This window comes from Macrotis lagotis, chromosome 1 (genome assembly GCF_037893015.1).
Source record: "Macrotis lagotis isolate mMagLag1 chromosome 1, bilby.v1.9.chrom.fasta, whole genome shotgun sequence".
NCBI lineage: Eukaryota > Metazoa > Chordata > Mammalia > Peramelemorphia > Peramelidae > Macrotis > Macrotis lagotis.
Window position 1 is genome coordinate 707,361,412 of NC_133658.1, and position 24,597 is coordinate 707,386,008.

Genomic DNA, 24,597 nt, shown 5'->3' on the forward strand with positions numbered 1-24,597 from the left:
CCCAAGATAGAGCTGATGGTATGTGAATACAGACTGAAGCATACTTTTTTTCACTTTATTTTTCTTGAGGTTTCTCTTTTTTTGGGAGGTGAGTTATATTTACCTTTACAACATGACTATTGTAGGAATGTTAAAAATAATATTTAATATATATGTTTATATATATACACATTTATGTCTCTATATACCCATATAGCTGCAAGACGAAACATCTCTATATCCCTGAGACTTAGCTCATAAGTGCTATTTATCAATCTAATTTAGATTCTAAAACCTTCAGGTAGAAATCGTATCTTTGTGTTGTATATAGTTTAAAGCATATAATCACTATTTAATAACTGATTAATATGGGGATCACATTGTAGGACATTGCTATCTACTAGAAGAGAGAGGATCAAAATAATCAATCAAACCACAAGCATTTTTTAAGTACCACAGGCACTGTTATGTGCTGGGAATACAAATACAAACGTAAGACAATCCCTACTCTCAAGAAATTTACATTCAGGTTTAGGTCTCAACCTTTTCGGTGTCACGAACCATTGTGAAACCTGTGGACCTTTCTCAGAATAATGTTTTTAAATGAAGAACAAGCTAAATTTCAGGTACAGGTTAGTGAAAATTTACCCCCCCCCATCCCATTCATGAATCTGAGAATAGCTTACCAATCAGATCTATGGAGAAGGGATGAATTTAGGACCGAGTAACAGAAAGAGAGCAATGAAGGATACAAATTGAATAATTTTGATTACATAGAATTAAAGTTTTTGCATAAACAAAACCAATGCTGCCAAGATAAAAAAGAAAGCAAGAAACTGAGAGGGTGATATTTATAACGATTTTCTCTGTTAAAGGCCTCATTTCTAAAATATATAGAGAACTGAGTCAAATTTATAAGATTCTCGTCATTCCCCAATTGATAAGTGGTCAAAGGATATGAGCAGAGTTTTCAAAAGAACAAATCAAAACAAATCAAAACTCATATGGGGAAAATGCTTTAAATTGGAGAAAAGCAAATTAAAACAGCTTTGAGGTACTACTTCCCACCTATCAGATTGGCTAATGTGATAGAAAGGGAAAATGGAAAATGTTGGAAGGGATGTAGGAGAATTGGTCACTAATCCACTAATGGAGTTGTGAACTCCAACCAGTAGTAGTGAATATAGTCATTCTGGAAAACAATTTAGAACTATGCCCAAAAGGCTATAAAATTGTGTATAACCTTGATTACAGCAATACCACTATTGGTCTGTATACCTAAGAATCAAAGAAAAAAAGAAAAGGACCTACATGTACAAATGTGTGTGTGTGTTTGTGTGTGTGTGTGTGTGTGTGTGTGTGTGTGTGTGTGTGTGTACTCTCTTTCTGGTGGCTAGGAATTTGAAATTAAGGGAGTATCCATCAATTGAGTGAATGACTGAACAAGTTGTGATATGATTGTGACAATATAAATTGTGCTATAAGAAATGATAAGCATAATGTTTTAAGAAAACCTGAGTTTTCAGAGTTCAAATTCTGATTCAGGTATGTGGAATATTTTCCCTCATTGCAAATGAATGTGTTTCCTTTATAATTTTGGAAGTTCAAAAATACACCTTCTCTTGACACAGTCAACTGTGGATTTGTTTTTCTTGACTATGCTTATTGTTACAAGAAAGATTTGCTTTTAAATTTTAAATGGAGGAAAAGGAGGCAGCATTTAGCAGAGACAGAGAAACTAACAATAGGAATGTCAAAAAAAGTATAGAAAATAGGGCTTTTGTAGAATTTTTAAAAAATACACAAAAAGAGAACAGGAGACACTGACAAACAGGACAACATTGACACTAATATATTGGATTTGTTATTCTCTAAAAATTTAGAAAACTATAGAAATGATGGATGGTTTCATAAGCAATCTTTTTTTTCTGTTCCTCAATTCATGGGAATATTCAAGTATGATGATTATTTATCAAGTACAAAAGAAGAAAAATTTAAATAAATATCCATCTTTCTAGGAAAATAGTATTTAGTGTTCTTTAGAATAGATTTAACTAATGAAGATTCTCTTTTCATGATGGTTTGCAATCCATCTATATTTTCATATTATTTACAATTCTAGTTCTTTTCCACAGGCTTCAGTTGAAGAGGATAAAAACCCCCTTTTTAGGTTTCTTGACATTATATAGATTTCATTGGCATATATGACCTGTTCCTTCGTTATCTATAACTCTCACTATGTGATCTTTTTTTCCCTATTCATATATGACAACCTTTCTACTATATCTCCTGTGTACATCTCCTCCTCAATAATAATGTGTTGGAACTTTCTTTTGCCCATTATATTTATCTGAATTGTTCTTTGGGTGTTCTTCAACTTGAACTTTTCAGAGACTGATACTATGTGACTAGCAAAAAGAGTTCATTAAAAGAATTGGAAGGAAACTGAAATAAAAAAACAAGGGCTTTTATATAAACAGGTAGTTATCAGATGAAGAAATCAAAGTTATCTGTAATCTTTTGGAAAAAAATGTTCCAACACTATTTTTTGCTATTTTATTTTATTTTTTCCAATTATATACAAAGATAGTTTTCAACATTCATATTTATAAGATTTGAGTTCTACATTTTTTATATTTTATTTTATTTTTCCACTTACATGTTATGTAAGTTTTTCAGCAGTCATCCATTTGCATACACACACACACACACACACACATGTTACACATTTTTCTACCACCCTCCCTCACCACATCACTCCTGTCAATGGTGAGCAGTCTGAAAAAAATTTGTACATGTGCATTTGTGTTCAACATATTTACATATTAGCCATTTTGTGTATGAGAAATTAGAACTAAAGGAAAAGAAAGAGAACCATGGAAGGAAAAACATAAAAGAAGTTTTAAAAAAGTGAACATAGTGATCATTCCAATCCTGTGTATGTTTTTTCCCTCTGGTTGTGGATGGTGTTATCCATCATAGGTCTCCCAGGGTTACCCTAGAACTCTGAACTGAGGAGAGGAGTTGCATCCATCATGGTTGATCAACTCACAATAATGTTGTTAATATGTTCAAAGTTCTCTTGGTTCCAATCCTTTCACTCAGCGCCAATTCATGTAATTCTTTTCATGCTTCTCTAAAGTTCAACCATTCATGGCTTCTTCTAGAACAATAGTATTCTACCACATTCATATACCATCATTTGTTCAACCATTTGTTCAGGATTGATATACATTCCTTCAATTTCTAAATCTTTGCTACTACAAAATGAGCTGCTATAAAAAGTTTTGAACATGTGGAACTTTTTCCATTTTTTTATTTTTTTTATTTTGGATATAGGCCTAGTATTGATATTGTTGGGTAAAAAACAATCAGCTTTATTGCTCTTTGGGTATATGGGTATTTGTTCTCCAGAATGTTTGGATGAATTCATAACTCCCCAAACAATGCATTAATGTCCCAATATCCCCACAACCTCTTCAACATTGGTCATTTTTCCTTTTTGTCATCTTAGCCAATCTGATAGGTGTGAGGTGGTACCTCATAATTGTTTTAATTTGAATTTCTCTAATCAGTAATGATTTGGAATCAATAATGATTCATTAATATTCCTTTGACCATTTATCAGTTGGGTAATGATGAGAATCTTATAAATTTGATTCAATTCTCTACATATTTTAAAAACCCTTATCATCACCCCAACTGTAAAAATTGTTTTCCAGCTTTCTGTTTTTCCTTCTAATCTTGTCTGCATTGGTTTTATTAGTGCAAAACCTTTTTAATTTCATAAAATAAAAATCATCCATTTTGTCATTTTCTTAAAGTTTTCTCCTTTTCATAGATCTGACAGATTCTTTCTTGATCTGTTAATGGTCTACGGTATTGCCCTTTTATGTCTAAATCCTATATTCATTTAACTTTATTTTTATTTAGGGTGTGAGATATAGGTCTACAGTTTTTGTCATGGTATTTTCCAGTTTTACAGCAGTTTTTGCTGAATGGTGAGTTCTTATCCCAGAAGCTAATGTCTTTGAGTTTGTCAAATAATAGATTACTATAGTCATTTACTGTACTTTTATGCCTATTCTACTGTACTTTTGTATCTATTCCAATTCACAGATTCATTTCTCTATTTCTTTTTGATGACTGTTGCTTTATAGTGTAGATTTAGATCTGGAACAGCTAGGCCACATTTCCTTTGCATTTTTTTCCATCTATTTCTTTGATATTCTTGACCTTTTGTTACTATTTTTCCTAGCTCTTTAAAAGAGATTTTTTTTTTATATTTTGACTGGTATGGCACTGAATAAATAATTTAATTTGGATATAATTGTCATTTTTATTATATTGGTTCAGTCTAACCAGGAGCAATTGATGTTTTTCCAATTGTTTAGATCTGACTTTATTTGTGTGAAAATATTTTGTAATTGTGTTTTACAGTTTCTTTATTTGTCTTGGGAGATAGATTCCAAGTATTTTATATTGTCTAGAGTTACTTTAAATGGGCTTTCCCTTTCTATATCTTCCCAGTAGGTATTTACTATTCATATATAAAAAATGATGATGATTTAAGAGGGTTTATTTTATATCCTGGAACTCTGCTGAAATTGTTAATTGTTTCAAGTAGTTTTTTTAGTTGATTATCTGCAAAGAGTAAAAGTTTTGCTTCCTCACTGTCAGTTCTAATTCCTTCAATTGTTTTTTCTTCTCTTATTGCTTAAGCTAACATTTCTAATACTATATTGAATAGTAATAGTGATAATGAGCATCCTTGTTTTACCCCTAATCTTATCCAGTTTATCCCCATCACATATAATGCTTGCTGATGTTTTTTTGATAGATACTGTTTATTAATTTAAATAAAACTCCATTTATTCCTGAACTCTCTAGTGTTTTTAATAGGAATGGATCTTGCATTTTTTTCAGACTTTTTGAGTATCTATTGAGATAATAATGTGATTGCTATTTGTTTTGCTATTGTTATGTTCAATTATGTTGAGTGTTTGCCTAATATTGAACCATCCCTGCCCACCTGGTACAAATGCTATCTGATCATGGTGTGTTACCCTAGCAATATCTTGCTGTAATTCCTTTGCTAAAATTTTATTTCAGATTTTTTGCATCAATATTCAAGGGAGATTGGCCTATAATTTTCTTTGGGGTTTTTTTGGTTCCTGGTTTAGGTATCAGCACCATATTGCTGTCATAAAAGGAATTTGGCAGAATTACTTCTCCTATTTTTAAAAATAGTTTAAATAGAATTGGAATTGTTCCTTAAATTTTGGTAGAATTCATCTGTAAATCCACATGGACCTGGAGATTTTTTTCTTAGTTTATTGATGGATTCTTCATTATTTTCTTCTGTTAATCTGTTAATCATTTCACTCAGGTTATCAAATTTATTGGTATGCAGGTGGGCAAAATAGTTCTGAATTATTTTTTTTTTAATTTCCTACTCATTAGTTTCATTTTTTTGATAGTGGTAATTTGGTATTCTTCCTTTTTTAAAAAATCAGGTTAACCAAAGGTTTATTTATTCTATTTTTAATAAAACCAATTCCTAGCTTTGTTTATTAGATCAATGACTTTCTTGCTTTCAGTTTTATTAATCTCTCCTTTGACTTTCAGAATTTCTAATTTAATAATTGGTAATCTTTAATTTCTTCTTTTTTCTAGCTTTTTTATTTGCATACCCAATTTATTAATTTCCTATTTTATTCTCATAAGCATTTAGAGATATAAAATTTCTCTTAAAAATTGCTTTGGTTATAACCCACAAATTTTGGTATGATGTCTCATTGTTATTTTCTTAGATGAAATGATTATTTCTATGATTTTTTGTTTAATCCACTTATTCTTTAAAATTAGATTTAGTTTCCAATTAATTTCCATGGCCCTTTATTACATGTAATTTTTATTGCATCATGATCTGAAAAGCAGGCATTTATTATTTCTGTCTTTCTGATTTGATTATATGGTTTTTTATGCCCTAGTATATGGTTAGTTTTGGTATAGGTGCCATGTATTAAAGAGAAAAAGGTATATTCTTTTCTATCCCCATTCAGTTTTCTCCAGAGGTCTATCATATTTTTTTCTAAGATTTTATTCATCTTCTTAAAATTCCTTCTTGTTTCTTTTTATGGTTAGATTTAGCTAATTCTGAGAGAGGGAGGGTGAAGTATCCCATTAATATAATTTTGCTATGTCTTCTTGTAATTCATTCAGTTTTTCCTCTAAGAATTAGGATGTTATACCACTTGGTGCATATATGTTTAGTAATGATATAACTTCGTTGCCTATGATGCCTTTTAAGAAGATGTAGTTTCCTTCTTTATCCCTTTTAATGAGATCTATTTTTGCTTTTACTTTGTCTGAGATCAGGATTAGTACCTCTGATTTTTTTTGCTTTTGCTAAAGCATAATAGATTTTATTCCAGTCTTTTACCTTTACCCTACATGTATGTCTCTATTTCAAATGTGTTTCTTGTAAACAATATATGGTAGGATTCTGGTTTTTAATCCATTCTGCTATCTATTTCCATTTTATAGGAAAGTTCATCCCATTCACATTTACATTTAAGATTAATAATTCCATATTTCCTTCCATACTATAATCTCCTTATGTCTACTTGTCTCTTTCCTTTCCTTTTATTCTTCCTCATCAATGTTTTGCTCCCTTTTGTTTTTGACTTTTCTTTTAAATTTTAACTTTAATTTTACCTTTGCCTTCCCCTTTATCAGTCCCTTCTTCCCTTTTCTTTCCCTTTCTCTCCCTACTTCACTTTAGAGTAGGATAGATTTGTTTTTGTTTTTGTTTTTATTTTTTTTGCAAGGCATGTAATTAAGAGACTTGCCCAAGGACTCACAGGTAGGTAATTTAATAAGTGTCTGATGCTGGATTTGAACTCAAGTCGTTCCAACTCCAGGGCCTATACTCTATTCACTATATCACCTAGTTGCCCCAGAGTATGATAGATTTTTAAATCCAATTAGAAATCAATGTTATTCTCTCTCTGGACCAAATCTATTGACAGTAGAATTTCCTTACTGTTTACACCTTTCCTTCTTTTCCTATAAGTCTTTGTGCCTCTTCACCTGGTGACATTTATCCACTAATGCCTAGCCTTCTCCTAATGTAATCCTTCTTTTTATGTCTTTTATGTCCTGATAGAAGTACCATTTTCAAAGGTTGATTGATTGATTGATTGGTTGCTTGGTAACCAGGATTGTTTCATAATCCTCTCTTCTGTCCTACTAGACATATATTTCTCAAGAGTCATAAATATATTCAACCCTTTACTATCCTAAGAAAAATACATTTTTTTCAAGAGTTACAAGTGTTAGGGGTGGCTAGGTGGCGCAGTGGATAAAGCACCAGCCCTGGAATCAGGAGTACCTGGGTTCAAATCCGGTCTCAGACACTTAATAATTACCTAGCTGTATGGCTTTGGGCAAGTCACTTAACCCCATTTGCCTTGCAAAATCCTAAAAAAGAATAAAAGAGTTACAAGTGTTAGATTCCCTTATAGGAATGCATAAAGTTTAAAGTTCTTGACCACCATTTCTCCCCCTTTCTGTTAACCATTTTTTGAATCTCTTGAGTCCTGTATTTGATGATCTAATTTTCCTGCTCAGTTATGGTCTTTTTATCAGAAAATTTTGGAAGTCTTTTATTTCATTGAAAATTCATCTTTTCCCCTGGCAGAATAAGCTCAATTTTGCAGGGTAGTTAATTTTTGGTTATAATCAAAGGTCCTTTGCCCCTTGAAATATGATATTCTAGTTTCTCTGCTCCTTTAATATTGAAACTAATAAATCTTGTATAATTCTGACTGTACTTCCTTTGTATTTAAATGACTTCTTGACTGCAGTATTTTTTGTTCTAGTTGAGAATTCTGTAATTTGGCTATGAAAATCTTGGAATTTTTATTCTGGGGGATCTCGTTCTGGAGGTGTTCTCTATATTATTTCAAGGACTAGTTTGTCTTCTTGATCAGGACAGTTTTCCCTGATAATATCCTGAAATATATTTTTCAGGCTCTTTTTTATGTAGGCTTTTGAATCTGCTTTCCAAGTTGCTTGTTTTTCTTAAAAGTTATTTTATATTTCCTTTGATTTTTTTCAGCCTTTGATTTTGTTTGATGGAATATTGGTGACTATAGAGTCATTCATTTCTATTTGTCTAATTTTAATTTTTAGGATTTTATTTTTCTTCAGTTAGCTTCTGTGTTTCCTTTTTCAGTTGATTTATTTTATTTTTAAATTAATTTATTTTTAAATTATTTTATTTTAAATTATTTATTTTCCTTTTCCATTTGGACAATTTTATTTTTTGATTAATTGCATTCTTTTTCCAACTCATCATTTTTACTTTTCTTTTTTTGCAAGGCAAACGAGGTTAAGTGACTTGCCCAAGGCCACACAGCTAGGTAGTTATTAAGTGTCTGAGACCTGATTTGAACCCAGGTATTCCTGACTCTAAGGCCAGTGCTTTTACTTACTTACTTTACTTACTTACTAAGGCCCCACTTTTACTTTTAAAAGAGTTGATTTCTTTGGTCAATTTTTCATAATTCTCCTGCATGAATCTCATTTCTTTTTTCTTATTCCTCTTTTTTTTTTCATTTTTAAAACCTTTTTAAAGCTTTTCTTATTTTTTTAAAATTTTTTTTATTTTTAGGGTTTTTTAATTTTTTTTATTTTTACAAGGCAATGGGGTTAAGTGACTTGGCCAAGGCCACACAGCTAGGTAATTATTAAGTGTCTGAGACTGGATTTGAACCCAGGTACTCCTGATTCCAGGGCTGGTGCTTTATCCACTGTGCCACCTAGCTGCCCCATTTTTAAAGCTTTTCCATGAGGTTTTAGATTTGAGTCTGATTCATAAACTTGTTTGAGATTTCCCATGTAGTCATTTGTCTCTGTTTTCTTCTTCTGAGATAGCATTTTTATTATCTCTATCTGAATAGTAGCTTTCTTCACTTTTTATTAAATTCTTTCCAATTTATATTTTATTTTCCCAGTTACATTATGAAAGTTTTTCAGTATTTATTCATATATTTTTAAATTACAAATTTCCTTCCACCCATCCTTCTCATCCCCTTCCCCCCAGCGGCAATTTGGTGAACATTGTACATACACATTTGTGCTTAACGTATTTATAGATTAGTCATTTTCTGTATGAGGAATCGGTTAATCCCTTAATCGGGAAAAGAAAGAAAGCCACAGGATAGGAAAGAAAAACATATGAGAAATTTTTTAAAAAAATGAATGCAGAGTTCATTCAGATTCTGTAGACTATAATGATAGTGAGAAATATCATAATAACTGTTAGGGTGTGGTAAAGACAAGAGTTTCCGGGATCATTCAAGCACACAATGAATGAGGAACAATCACACCGAAGTCCCATGGAAAATGTAGCTAAATAAAAACCAATGTCTAAAACATACAAATTATTTCTATGAAATAGCTTAATCAAACTTTACATTTCAGTTAATTAGTATTAATTGCTTTTAAGATTGTTTGGTCTCTCATTGCAGCTCTGTTTTGTATGTTTTTCATACTGTGATTGGTAGCCACAAAGAGGGCAATGGCAGACATGGGAAAGAGAGAGAGAGAGAAAAAAAAGAATTAGAGAGACAGAGACAGAGAGACAGAGTCAGAAACAGAGACACAGACAGAGACCAATAAACAGAATTGTTCTTTGTCAGAATTATTGGAATCATTTTCTGACTGGGTTATCTTCCATTCCTTCCTATAGCAATGCAAAAGCTAAATATGGTCTTTTCCCTTGACAAAAAAGCTGTAGACTTAATGGAAGAAGACTTGGTAAGTAATGAACAAGACTATTTTCCTCATAGTCTCAGGCAATTTTACTTTCCTATTGTTATTTCCTGAAGTTAAAAGGTGAAAATCTGTTCTGATATGTGAGATGAAGTGAAAGAAAAGTTACATCCAATGGGTACAATTGAAAAGAATTGGGTCCTCTTTCACAAAAGTGGAAGACATCACATAGGGAATAATTAGTTTTCTTACTACAATCAACTTAAATTCAGCACATTGCTGCATCTAGAATATTCTTCCTCACTTCTGTTTCTTAGAAACTCCTAAAGGTCTTTATAGATCTGTTCAAGTACAATTTCCTTCAAAAGGACTTTCCTGATTCTCCCTATTCTCCAATGGATTTATATCATATATGTGTGTGTGTGTGTGTGTGTGTGTGTGTCTGTGTGTGTATCTTATATTTATTTCTCATGAACACAAATTCTCTCAGTAAATTTCTTGAAGGCATGAACTGTTTACTCTTTTAAAAAATTGAATTTCCATCCTCTGTTATAGTATCTGGAACATAGTAGGCCCTTAATAAATGCAATTCTATGAATGAATTTGGATTCTAAATTGTATTGCCTTTAGTTGTTGACATATGGCAATTGGCAAATGTTTATTGGTTCCTTTATTCTTTTATATTATCTATTGTACTTATTGCTTTTTTTTTCAATTAAACTTTCTTAGGGAAAGGGCTTCATCTGTACCAGTCTCTTCCACTATTTCCCATATTTGTGGTCTTGACAGTTGATTTGAGTAGGCTATTAGGTTTGCTTTAATTGTTGTTTTATTTGCAAAACCTTATCTTCTCATTTTCATTCTTTTAATTTGATATTTTGAACTTTGCTCTAACAAGTTGATGATCTGAGAATACATAGACAGATGATTTAGAAATCATTTGCTATATCACCAACCAGTTGGTTTTTGTCTGATAAAATAATTGACTTCATTTTTATTACATTGTTGATTATTAACATGTCTAACACTTTTTGATTCTCAGAGAATCTAAGAAAATCACTTTGTAGTCTACCAGCCTTTGTTCTTTTTTAAATTACTTAATCCTGAACCATACTTTCTGACATATTTTTAAAAACCACATTCTCTATGTCCTGTTTGACATTGAAGCCATTTCACATGGAGGCTTTTATCAAGTTCTTTGTAGAATTTCTATACTTTTTCAACCCATGCAACTTAAGTTTTCTTTATCCCCATAGTAGTTTTTTCCCCACCTTTGAGCATTTACCTATCATGAACACTGCAATACACAATTTCCTGCAAAATTACATTTCTCTTTGTCTTTGGAGATCTCTTGAAATCAACTCCATCAATTTCTTTATTGCCCTAATAAGTGCTTGATGAATTGAATTATACTGTCTATCCAAATAAGTCTTTCTATTCAGTTGCAACTTCCTTTTGTCTTCTGGTTTGATTTACAGCAAGAATGTTTATATTGAAATAATTCAATTACTGCCATAGTCTGAGAATTAATCACTACTAGTGATGAATCTCTTTACTCTAAGAGTCAGACAAATAAATGAGGTTTGAGAAGAGAGATTACAAACAGCAAAGCCAGTTGTGGGAAGGCTAGGGATGACCATGAATCCTGCTGAAGCTCAGGGATATATAATTATGCAGAAGAAGAGGCGTTGTTTGTACCAAAGAAACCATCAATCAAACAATAGACATCAATTAAGTGTCTATATTCACCTATGATTCAAGAAGCTATACCATAAGTAACAACCAAATCCTGACAAAATCATCTGGGCTGATTGGCTAAACCAGCTTGATAGTAACAGCAGACTTCAAACCTGTGGGAAAATTAGGGGGCTGGCTATCCCAAATATGTGAAGACTTACCTGGGTAGAATAGACAGATGAGAACAATTTGTTTCAATGACCATGAAGGTGACTGAAGCAGGTTCTGTGGAGAGTTTAGAACTTGGTCAGACATTGAAGATATCTAGTCATCCACTGCATCCTAGACCATTAATGATTCTTTTGATTTTTGTTTTGTCATTGGATTTTGATGCCTTTGGAAGAGAGAGTAAGATGACTTTTTGAAACTTTCTCACATAAGTCGAATTCATGAGCAAGTCAATACATCACCAATCAAATTATATCATTGGTCCTCTTCAAAAATGAAGTATAACAGCAACTTAATAAGGCAGTGTATTACTAAAAGGTATGGTACTAAGAACTGGGGATATACAAAGAAGCAAAAGACTCCTACTTAAGGAGTTATAATATGATGGAGGGGACAACTTGCAAACAAATATATCCAAATCAAATCAAATAGGAAATAATTAACAGAGAGGAGGCACAAGAATTAAAATGGATTGGGAAAGGTCCCTAGCAAAAGATAGGATTTTTATCTGGGCCTTAAAGGAAATGAAGATCAGAATTGAGGAGGGAGGCATTCCAGGAATGGGCGACAGATGGAATTGAAAGATGAAGTATCTTATTTGTGGGACAACCAGGAGTCCAGTGACACTGGATAGAAGAGTAGTGGGTAGGAATAAGCTGTGAGAAGTCTGGAAAGGTGGGAAGGGACTGAATTATAAAGGGCCCTGAATGTTAAACATAGCATTTTGTCTTTGATCCTTGAGACAATAGGGAGCCAGTGGAGTTTATGGAAGGGGGGAGGGGTGGGGAATGGTTAGACCTGTGTTTTACGAAAATAACTTTAGTGGTGAATGGAAGATAAATTTGGAGTGGGGAGACATTTGAGGAACGTAGACACACCATAATGCTACTGCAAAAATTCAGGTATGATGTTGTGAAAGCACTAGAGTGGTCATGGTATCAGAGAACAGAAGGAATTGTTTTGGAGTTATTAAAAAGGTGCATAAGCCATAAACTTCTTGTATCATCTCTAGGGTCCCCTTTCATTGAAACCAAAGGAAAGTAGAATAAATCACTATGTAAGACTGTACAAAGAGGAATATAACTATTAGCATGCCTTTATTAAGTGCCTACTGCATTTCAGATGCTATAATAGGGGATGGGAAATACAATTCTTTTTTTAAAAAAGTGTGACGTTCATGCCCTCAAGAAGCTCACTGAGGTATTTTGTGTTAACAGGAAGTAAACATGGAATTTATATGTATATATTTGAACATACACACACACACACATATGAAATAAATCTGTTGGAGCATAGCCCTAGCAACTGGAACATGGCAACTAGCAACAAGAAAGTCCTTCTAAAGGAAGTTGTACTTGAGCTGAGCCTTGAAGACAGGGATTTCCAAAAGTCAAGAAGGGAGGAAGAACCTTCTAGTTGCAGCAGTATGTAAGGTTGGAGTTATTTGTATTATTTCTATTTACCTTGGAACTGCTGAGGGAGGGGGCATAAATGTAAATTTAGACAGAACAAAATATAAAATCTTGACATATAAAGTGCAAGAATGTTTGAAATGAACCAGAAAAATTCTAAGGAAAAATTGCTGTCTTAAAAAAAAAAGTCTCAAAATGCCTTAGTAAGGCTGTTTTGAAACTAGAAAGGCAAATTACATATTTAAATTGTCACATTTGCATCCTTTAAACACAGTGTTTAGTTTCATTTCATATTCTAAAATAGAAGTTTGATACGGTAGGAAAATAGTAATAAAAATCACATTCATCAAAGCATAGAGCTTTAAAATATAGAATATTTAGAAAAGGGTTCAATGCTTAGATCAATGTCTATAATGAATTGAAATTAGTGTCTGACAGCTTTTCCCTAGTAATTTTATAACAATTTTCTTATTCATTTCAATGAGTAATGAACACCACTGTAGCCAGTTTTATTATGATTTGTTGTCTTCTTACCTCATAATCAATATATAATATAATGAATAACTTTCCAAACCAACATTTGGCCAGGAATTTTAATTTCAAGACAATAACTATTATACTTATAAAAATTTCAAACAGGATATAATTTTTCCCACTTGTGAAAATTCCTGTAATTTTCGGAGCCACAAATTAGTTGTTATTCTATCCAAGAAGGTGCTTTAGGCAAGATTTTGTCATGAAGCTCTGTCAGAGGCTCTCTTTAGAGGATAGCAATGAATTTATTCAGTTTAAAATACAACTTATAACAAAGGAAGTTAATTAAAATAGATTTAGTTCTGAGGAGGACATTAAGAGAAAAAGAAGCATTTGAACAGAACAAGGTAATGAATGTTTTTCATTCAGAAGTGTATCTCATTTATTTTGCCTTAATTTTTTTCCTGAGGGCACCTAAGGGGCAATAATATGCCTTTAGCCATAGTAATCTTCTTTTTTTCCTCCTCTTTAAATTTCAAGGAAGAATTAGGTCTTAAATGGAGAAAAATAATCTTAACTAAATTTGCTAGAAGATTGAATCTTTCATAATGAGATTTTTCCATAAAAGACATCTATTTCTCAGTTATTTTAAGGTTGTGAGAAGGTGTAAACTTACAAAACAGTGTAATTGTTGCTTAGGGAAAGCTCAAGAGAATTAGAAAAATCTTGAACTTGAATCAAGGTTGAAGGTTTGAGAAATTCTTTAGTGATTTTTGGCATAAGATTTTTGTCAGTCTTTTATTACATTTGTATCAGAAGTTTATGGCTACCTATGTATTTTGATCTGTGTTTTAAATTTGAATGTCTTCTTTATTTCATTTAGGAGTGAAAATCAGATAGGGCAAACCTTGCTAGCTAGAGGTTGCAGGTGGGTGGTTTGTAGGAAAGAAAAATGGAAGTGAAAGGGGAGAGAACTAGGGGTACTACAAATTTTCCTCTCCTCTCTCTCTTCCTAGAAGTTTGGTAGCAAGCAAGTAAACTGAGTAAGAACAATTTAAGAAATGTCTCTCTGTTCATTGCTGTAAAGAAAATATCTTTCTTTTCTCCTCATTTCATGTTTTTCATATTTTTGTTATAAATGACTAAAAAATAAATTGAATGAAGAGTTCCCTCTTCTCTCCTCATTTCCTATTTCACAGTCATTGTCCCTCATTGTCTTCATGCCTTATCACCTCTTATCTGAATCATTGTGGTATTATTTTCCTTCAATAAAGTCTCTCTGCCACTCAGAACTATCTTAGTTGTGAAAATGGTTTTTTTCCAAAGCAGAGTATTGACCATGTCACCAACTGCTCAATAAATTCAAAGTCGTCCTACTTCCCCTATGATCAAGTATAAAGTAATTTGTTTGTAATACTGGACTATTTACTGTTTATACACATACAACTCCATATGTCATCTCTTTGCCTTGCTCTAGTTGTTCCCTATGCCAGAAATGCTTTCCTTCCCAAGCCCCAACTCCTGGAATCTCTGAATTGATAACACAGATAAAGGAATAGATGATATATGTATCAAATTTAAGACAAAACTGGGAGGGATAATTAGCATATTGGATAATGAATGAAATATCCAAAAAATTATTGAGAGGTTAGAAAATTAGGTTGAACTGAATAAGATTAAATTTAATAGGAATAGATGTAAAATTTCACATTTGAATTCCAAAAATACCCTGTACAAAGTAAAAGAAGCAAGTTATATGACTTAGATTAGCAGTTTATCTGAAAAAATATATGAATTTTTAGTGGCATCTAAACTTAATATGAAATCATGATGAGTCAGGATGACCAAACTTAATTTTTAAATGAGATCATTGGCTAAAATGAGAGACATAGCTTTTAGGAATAAGAAAGTGATTGTCCTACTGAATTCTGTCCTAGGCAGATCATATCTGAAATCTTGTGTTCAGATGTAGGTGACACATTTTAGAACAAACTTTGATAAGTTGGAAAGTTTCTAAAGGAAGACAAACATGATGCTCTTATTCAATAAAAGAATCATTTAAATAACAACAGGGATAGGATCTAGGTAGACAAGTGGATTAATTTGTGTGGGGATTTCCAAGATAAGGGAACTTTCCCTACCAGTGCTGGTTAACACCTTCTTTGCAGTTAGTTTTCAGAGTATTTCTTGGTGCACGGAGATTAAGGGATTTAAGGGTCATGTAGCCAGTGTGTTTCAAAAGTAGAACTTGAGAATCCAGAAATTCCTGGCTCTATATTTCTATAACAACAATAACCAATAATAATATTTATATTTATATAGTGCTTTAAGATTAAAGTGTTTTTAGGGGAGGCTAGATGGTGAAGTGGATAAAGCACCCAACCTGAGTTCAAATCTGACCTCATACACTTAATAATTACCTAGCTGTGTGGCCTTGGGCAAGCCACTTAATCTCATTGCCTTGCAAAAAGCTAAAAGAAAAAATTAAAGTGTGTGTGTGTGTGTGTGTGTGTGTGTGTGTATGTATATAAAGAAGAATGTTCCAAAGAACATGATAGTCTGTTATCTGTAGAATTTATAGGACTATTGCATAGAAAAAAGATTAGATTTGTTCTGCTTGGACCAAGATGTCAAAACTTGGAGTAGTGAGAAGTTGCAAAGAAGAAAGTTTCAGTTTGATGTTAGGAAAACTTCCTAACAAGTATAGCTGTCCAAAAGTGAAATGTTATAGGTCAGAAGGTAATTAATTGGTTGTCCTTCATTGGAGGTCTTTAGACAGATGTATAGTAACATACCAACATTTTGTCAGTGTGAGAGGGAGAATTCTTTTTTTCCAGTAGAGGTTGGAATAGAGGGCTACTGAGACTCCTTCTGGCTTGAAATTCTGCAGTTTGGGAACAATGAGAATCTTTGTGAAGTCATATATTCTATGGACTTTAGTTTACTTCTGTACCTAGCCAAGGAACCTAATAATATTCTTTTAAAAAATGTATTTATTTATTTATTTATTTGTTTGTTTGTTTGTTTTATTCATTCATTCATTCTATTCATTCATTCATTCATTCATTTATTTATTTATTTTGGGTATTTGCAAGGCAATGGAGTTAAGTGACTTGCTCAAGGTCACACAGCTAAATAAATATTAAGTGTCTGAAGTAAAATTTGAACTCATGACTTCCTGAGTCCAGAGGTGGTGCTCTATCCACTGTACCACTTAATCATATTCTTATAAAAATCTTTAAAACCTTCTATTCTATGGCCCCCACTAGTGATGCAACCTTATTTTATATTATTCCTTTTTATATACTGTCTCTTTCATTCAAATTGGCCAGATAACTGTGCCCTGTATATTAATTTCATCTCTGCTTTTTGTGCCTTTATGAAAGTAGTCCTTAATGCCTTTTATCACCTCTTCCTCTTAGAATCTTTAGATTTCTTCAGCTTCTTCATAAAGGAAATCTTTCTTATCACAGTTGTTAGCACTTTGTTCCTTTTATTATTATTTTGTCTAGTACTGTATATATTTATATTGACTTATTTGTGTTCATGTTATATTCTTTAGGGATAATGTTCTTCAAATAAAGTTCTTCAAATAATTTTTATTTTTTGTAAACCTAGTATCAAAAATTATTACTTACACATAGTAGGCTCTGATCACATTTGTTGAATTGAAGTATTTGTTGAGTGAGGTAAATTTTAGGTTCTTTTTCCTCTTTATGGTGTATTGAAAGTTTTCTCGAACATGGAGTGTCTTGTGGTTCTATGGGAATAGAATAGAAAAGAAATCTAGCCTCTTTTCTGCCTTCCCACATCTACATTTAAGTCCCCCAAGGGAGACTTTAATTATGACCAGAAGGAGGAAAAGGAATTTAGGGTCAGAGGCTACCCTGCTCTCTTCAGAGAGAGGGGATATTGGGGTTGAATTATATCTTTCTTCTCCTTAGATATTGTTAATCTAGGACATAGGATCAAGTTCTTTCTAATTGGATATCACTGTGTCATTATTGGGCTGGAGGAGGACCCTAAACTCTATATCCAAGGCTTAACCCCTTTCTCACTAAATACCAGTTCTATAATGCACATACATAGTGAATGATAAAGAAACTAATTTATTTAAATCATAGCAAAACAGAAATCAGAGAAGATACATAGAAGAGAGTATATACACTAGACCAGAGAAAGTGAAACTCTCCCATTGGGAGCTAGGCAACTCATTTCAACCATGAGAGTGTCTTAGATCTCAACAATGAGAAATTTCTTGAACTCTCTAATGTAGCAAACTGGGGATAGGGACATGATAATGTCAGCTCCTTTCATGTCCTTCCAGAGACTTTTCCTTCAGCAACCTGGATTGACCTCTTCCAACTTCCCTCTTGAATCTGGAAGCCAGAAGTTCTTGAAGTGACTCAACACTTGGAGAGTTCTAAGGAAGAATGAAGAATTCTGGAGCTATGCCATTCTTTTCAACTCCACCCTGGTCCTCAATCAGGGCAGGGCATTCATCTCCTCAATGAGGAGAAAGTCCCATTTCAATGGATTTGGGAGCAGAGTTTACCATGGCAAATAGTTTACAGCATTTAAACTTATTTAGGCATGGATACAATTTGTATTAGCATTGGGTAGGTCAAGTTGAAAGTTTTAAGTACCATTATCTTTTTCTCAATTTTATACTGCCTTTTAGAATTACATTTTTATCTTTGCTGTCAATAATCTGATTGTACAGCCAATTGATTGTGAATGACTCCCACATCAGTGATGAGTCAGTTCTTGTCTTGAAATAGGATTACTTTTTTTGTTATATTATTTGGTGCATGCCATATCCAGCTCTTAACTCTTTAGTTGACGAAAATGTTCATGATTTGTAGGCAATAGATTTCTGCATTAGTCTAAATACCTTTGGCCTCTCCAGATCATATTTTCTTACATTTTTGATGCATTCTGAGTTTAAAGAGCACTGAATTAAAGGTTGGTACTTGAATTTTAGTTCCAGATCAAAACTACCTAACTTAGCTTAATGAGTTTTCTCATCTCTAAAATGAGAACTTACACTTATCACATTAAAATGCTATGATTCTAAGCTTAAAATTCATCTACTACAAATGAAAGTTTTAGAAAGGTGAACCTTACACTGTGTTAAATACAAAATAAACATCTTCAGTGGAGGGGAATGGAGGATGTAGGAGGGGTAGTACCCCTCCTTTTCTGGGCTTTCTGCAATGCAGCAGATGCTTAAGAGGTACTTATCTTTGGCTGAGAGACCTTGAGTGGTCATACAAGTACTGTGAATTGTGATGCTAAGGTACAGTCATTCAGGCTTAAATTTTTGTGGTTCTTGAATATATTCTTTAGAAAAATGTGAACTCTTAGTTCTGTACTGATTGATGTTAAATATATTTTTGAAGTAATAAAAACAAATGTCATTCTAATGCCCACGTACTTTAAAAGAGTTCCTGCCAAGGATGATGAGAGTGTTTCTATTTGTTTCATTCAGCAAATATTTATTTACCCCCTACTATGTGAAAGTCTTTTAGTACTCTTAAAAAGTAAGATATCACTCCTTTGTGGAGGCAAAAGGAAAGAAACTATGAACATATTTTAGTCTTTTGTAAGTATTAATAGTTTTTGCTGATTTTTTCTTCCTCTTTTTTTTTGTTTTGGGGCATAGGTGTGATATATCTATCTCTGTTTCTACACTATGTGGAGGATAGAGTGGACAAAAGTGTTGATGTTATTCTAGTTGAGGTGAGAGGGAATGAAATCAGGGTAGAAGTCATGTGAGTGAAGAGAAGGTGGGAGGGGTGAAGGAAGATGTCCATTTGTTGAGAAGGAACTATGGTTCAAAGGTGCTCCCTGAGGCCCATTCTGTCACATATTACTCTTTCTAGCTGACCCTAAATCTGAGGTGTTAGCTGGTGAAGATCCTGGGGAGGGGGAGCAGGGGGTAAACAAAGGCTGGGGAAACTTTCCACAATTCATTTCTTTGTATCCCCCATTCCCATCCCTCCCCCCCCAGCTCCTGTGAAGCTGAGCAATGTCAGTCTATCCCTCCAATCTTGGGAGGCCATTATTGCCCCAATTTTATGGATAAGGAAATGGAGGCCCAAAGAGGCCAGGTGACTTCCCAAAGATCACACGACACCCATCAATGTCAGAGCCAGGCACCCAGTTCTCTCAAGTAGACACTTCTCACAGACTGAGCCCCTTTGGGTGCTCTAGGCCAGGGAATGTGGTGGGATGGTGCCAGAAGTTGAGGAGGTGCTCTTCCCTGACAGGTCCTGAAGCACACCTGGAAGGTCAGGTCCAGCCCACCGGGGAAGGGCTGGGCTCTCACTTCTTTTTCCTCTGAATGACAATCCAGCCATCTTCAGCAGGTTCATGCCCAGGGGAAGTGACACCTGAAGGACCAGCCTGGGAACCACGGGGCAGGGCAGGGGCCTCCTTGTTGTCGGTCACCGCCATTTCCTCAGCTCCCCTATCTGTCCTTTCCTCCTGGTCTGAGTTGTTGCCGTTGGCCTGGTCCGCTGCCGGGCCTTCCAGGGCTTTGACCTCGGCCCGCTTCTGGCCCACCCGGCCCACCCGGCCCACCCGGCCCACCCGGCCCGCCCGGCCCGCCCGGCCCACCCGGCCCACCCGGCCCACCTGGCCCAGGAACTCTCTCAGCAGAGGCTCCTGCCCGCTCTGGCTGTAGCGGAACACGGTCCGGAGCTGCTGGCTCACCTGAGCCAGGCTTCCATCTTCCACCAGTGTGTCGAACTCGGAGCTCATGATGTCCGCCAGCAAGTCCTCCACCTCGTCCTGCTCCAAGTCAGCGTTCTGCACGAAATAGTCCTCCACCGCGGCCCCGAGCCACCGGACCTTCTCCTGGCTGTGGACTCCCCCGAAGCCATTCTCCACGGCCACCCGCAGCGCCGGCCAGGCCTCCAGCACCGCCCGGACCCCGGGGCCCAGTAGGGCCCCCGCCGGCTCCGCGGACGCCGCCATGTCCGTCCGTCCTCCCGAACGCCGGTCCGGCCGTTCCCCTCGCCTCCAGCACGAGAGCGCCTCTTCCTCCTTTTTTAATTAAAAAATTCTATGTCATACACAGAAGCTTGCTGGAAGGTCAGGAAGAATTCTCAGAAAGTTTTGTGATTTTGGAAACAAACTAATTTATTTAATTTTATTTATTTTTTTATTTATTTTTATTTTTTGGCAAGGCAATGGGGTTAAGTTGGCTTGCCCAAGCTAGATAATTATTAAGTGTCTGACACCGGATTTGAACCCAGGGACTCCTGACTTCAAGGCTGGTGCTTTATCCACTGCGCCACCTAGCTGCCCCTAAACTAATTTATTTTAAAAGTTATTTTTTAAAAGTGTGATATTCCCTATCACTGGTCCAAAGATGTGAACAATTATCGAGAAAACTGCAAATTATGGATCACCATATGAAATTAATGCTTCACATCACTAATAAAAGCAAACAGTAAATCATGATAACCCTCAGGTTTCACTTCATACCAATAAACTGGCAAAGCTACCATAAAGGTGGACAAAGTGTTGGTGTGGTTGTGGACAGATAGTCACCTTAATGCACTGATGGTTGAATTGTACATTTCTCCAACCATTCTGGAAAGCAATTTGGAATTACGTGAAGAAAGTGCTTAACATACTACCCTGATCCAAAACTGGAAAATACTGTAGCACTTTTTGTAATAGCCAAGTACTAGAAATAAACTAGGTGCCTATCAATGGGGAAATGTCTAAAGTTGTGGTGCATGAAGATACTGGAATATTATTGTATTGTAAGAGATGAAATGATGAAGATAGTAAAAGTCCCAACTAAAATTCTTTCCTCAATCCCACTTAATTACAGTGCCTTCTGTGCCTTTTAATTATTTCCTATTGGTGCTGAAGTTTTCTTTATGACTATTTGTTTGCATGTTGCCCCCCTCCCCCAATTGTAAACTCCCTGAGGACAGGAATTGGTTTTTTTTGGTCTCTTTTTGTATCTCCAGGACTTAGTATCATATCTGGCACATAGGAGATGCTCAATAAATGCTTATTGATTGACTGATAGAACATACCATGACTATATCAATATGAATGGAAAGAAGAGCAACTGAAATTGAATTCTATGAAATTAAAATGACTAATTTTGATCCCAAAGAAGTGGGAGATTACAGATGTGGGCCACTACAGCTGTCAGACTTTTTCCAAATGCTTTTTAGTTTTGATGAACTTCTCCCACCCTCTTTTTAAAAGTCTTTGTTAAAAAGGATGTTCTCTTTTAATTTTAGTAACTTTTGGACTTGTCCTTCATCCTTTATTTCAACAGATTATAGTCACATCCATATTAGATAAGTGTAAAATTGGGGAAGCATTCTTTAATGCTCAGGTCAGTAGGCAGGCACCGACTGTTCCTTCCACTGATTCTAAAACAAATTGAGTCACTTATAAAGGATGCTTCTTTGGGAAGGGGAGAAGGAAGAATACATCAGGAAAAGTTATCAATACTTTTTTCAAGTGGGGTTTCTAAACATGATGTTCCAGGCAAATTATAAGTTGGGCAATTGAATTGTTTTTGCTGTATTTACTTTTTAATTGATGAACTGACTTATATTTTCTACTCTAAGCTGCTGAGTAATGTTTTATAAAAAAAGTGAATTAATTTGGATTTATCTGTATTTTAGGAAAGCATTTTTATCATGATAAATTTAATAATTTAACATATATTTATTAAGTGATTACTATGGCAGGGCACTCTGCCTAATATTGGAAATTCCAAGATGAAAAAAAATATGATTGCTCTTTTTGAGAAGACTATAATTTTACAGTTGAGACAATGAACTAAGATATATTGTAATCAGAATTATTCAAAGAACTAAATACATTTTAGTCACTTGGAAGAATAATCTATTAAAAGCAGATCAGTAGATGGTTTTATTGATATTAAAAATGTGAGGCACAAATATTTTTCCATTTTATAATTTTCACAAAACATATCTTTGTGAAACTGCTTTTAAAACCAGTATATATGGTAAGTTTTGCCTAAATGACAGAGTTATTATTGCTTTCATCATGGCTTTCATCATAATCATTTTAGCTATAATTTCCTAAAGTTTTTAGCAGGTTCATGTAATTATATTAATCAGAGAGATTATTAAAGTAAATTTAAAAGCTTGTTCCTAAAGAAGAACAGAGAAAATGTATCTCCCCCACTTCTTTGGGGAGGGGCATATGGTGTGGAACATTGCATATAATAGAGGTTAATATATATATGATACATATTATAAATATATGTTAAATTATTAAATTTATCATGATAAAAATGCTTTCCTAAAATACAGACAAATCCAAATTAATTCACTCTTTTTTTTTTATAAAACATTACTCAGCAATGTGCATGTGTGTGTTAGTTTTTCTAAATTTATTTTTTTGGTCTCTTTATTTTTATTATTTATTTCAAGGGAAGTCTCTCTTATGAGGAGTTGGAGAACATATTTTTAAGTGAAGATATTGAAAAGAAAACATTATTAAGAAGAGTTAAGAAAAACACTAGCACTGTTTCCCCACCCCCCAAAAAAAAAGTTGATTATGTACATGTTAACAATCGTAACTTAGCTTATAGTCCTAGTCAACAATGTTATTTACAGAATTTATAATGAATCAACAATTAAGTTGAAAATTTGGGAGTCCCCCTTATCCTTTGTAATAAGCATCCCTAAAGGAAAGCAGCCCCTTTCATTATATATGTGTGTGTGTATATATATATATATATATATATATATATATATATATATATATCTCAATGTAAAGGCTATAGTATACATGCTATTTGTTCAACATTCATTGTATACAAGGAATAAGTTAAGTAAATATATTATTGCATGAAGTTGACCCTGGTCTTTCAAATGCTGTCAATAAGAATTTATTGAGCACCTACTATCTGCCAGATGCTATGATAAGCTATGGAGATAAAAAGAATGATCAAAGGAAGGGTGGCTACGTGGTAAAGTGGAGAGAGCACTGGCCCTGGAGTCCAGAGTATCTGAGTTCAAATCCGACCTTAGACACTTAATAATTACCTAGCTTGTGGCCCTGGGCAAGCCACTTAACCCCATTGCCTTGCAAAGAAAAAAAAAAGGGAACTCTCAGACCTTGGGAGATATAATGTGCAAATAACTAGACATAAACATCCTTTATATAGGATAAATTGAAAATGAATGCTTACTAAAGTAGAAAGGTTTAGAACACCAGTGACAGTGGTGTGTCATCTCTAGCTTACCCAGGAGAGACATTACAAGGTTGGCTGCAAAATGATGAACTTTGAGGCTACAACTCTGAAAACCAAACCATATAAGTCACAGAGGGGCTGTGATCTGTGTTGACTTAAAGAGTTGGCAGAGGGACAAGACTACAGTAAAATTTGAAGTATTTCAATATTTTAATTTATGAATATTTAATTTAAAAAAGATTTTGTGTAAGAGGGAGTACTTTGTGGAAACATTCTAGACTTCTCTAAAGGATCATGTGTCCTTAAAAATTATTGGTAGCTTCCACTGGAAGAGGAATGCCTGTTCCTGAGAACTTGAGTTCCAGTAAATGAGCTTTCACCTTATCTTGATTGGAAAAAGCTCATCTCAGCTATCTTCAAAGTAAACCATACAGGAAATGAGACACTTTTCTCCTCTTTTCTAGCTATATTTTCTTCACATATTATCATTTTCATCTATTAGAGAAGAAGATGCATGAGAAAAGAAATCGTCTTGGTTTTGTATTTCATTTTTGTATCTGTATTTCATTCCTAGCACTAAGCATAGTGTTTGGCATTCATTTCATTCAGGAAAAACAAAAGAATTATAGTCAGAGAGGCAAGGTCAGTCCTCATTTTTTAATTGTTCAATCAGTTTCAATCATGTCTGATTCTTTATGATCCCCGTTTGGGATTGTCTTAGTAAACATGCCAGATGGTTTGCCATTTCTTTTTCCAACTTATTTTACAAATGAGGAACTGGGGCAAATGAGATTAAGTGACTTACCCAGGGTCACACAGCTAGTAAGGCCAGAT

The 24,597-nt window shown here is 34.2% G+C and overlaps 1 protein-coding gene across 3 annotated transcripts in view; it reads right to left on the reverse strand.

Moving 5' to 3' along the window:
* The window catches only part of LOC141523480 (pre-rRNA-processing protein TSR2 homolog), a 36,905-nt gene extending 16,317 nt beyond the window's left edge, over positions 1 to 20,588 (reverse strand). Inside the window, exons 1-2 of one of the 3 annotated variants that reach the window (XM_074236681.1) lie at positions 20,193 to 20,588; positions 17,192 to 17,313 (exon numbers count right to left, since the gene is read on the reverse strand). In XM_074236681.1, the coding sequence (XP_074092782.1) occupies positions 17,192 to 17,313; positions 20,193 to 20,534 (464 nt within the window). In that variant the 5' untranslated portion in view covers positions 20,535 to 20,588. Of the gene's footprint in view, positions 1 to 11,660; positions 11,742 to 17,191; positions 17,314 to 17,708; positions 20,112 to 20,183 lie in introns of those variants that run through there. The other 2 variants (XM_074236692.1, XR_012478501.1) reach the window with 2 other exon arrangements.
* Positions 20,589 to 24,597: the final 4,009 nt, after the last annotated feature.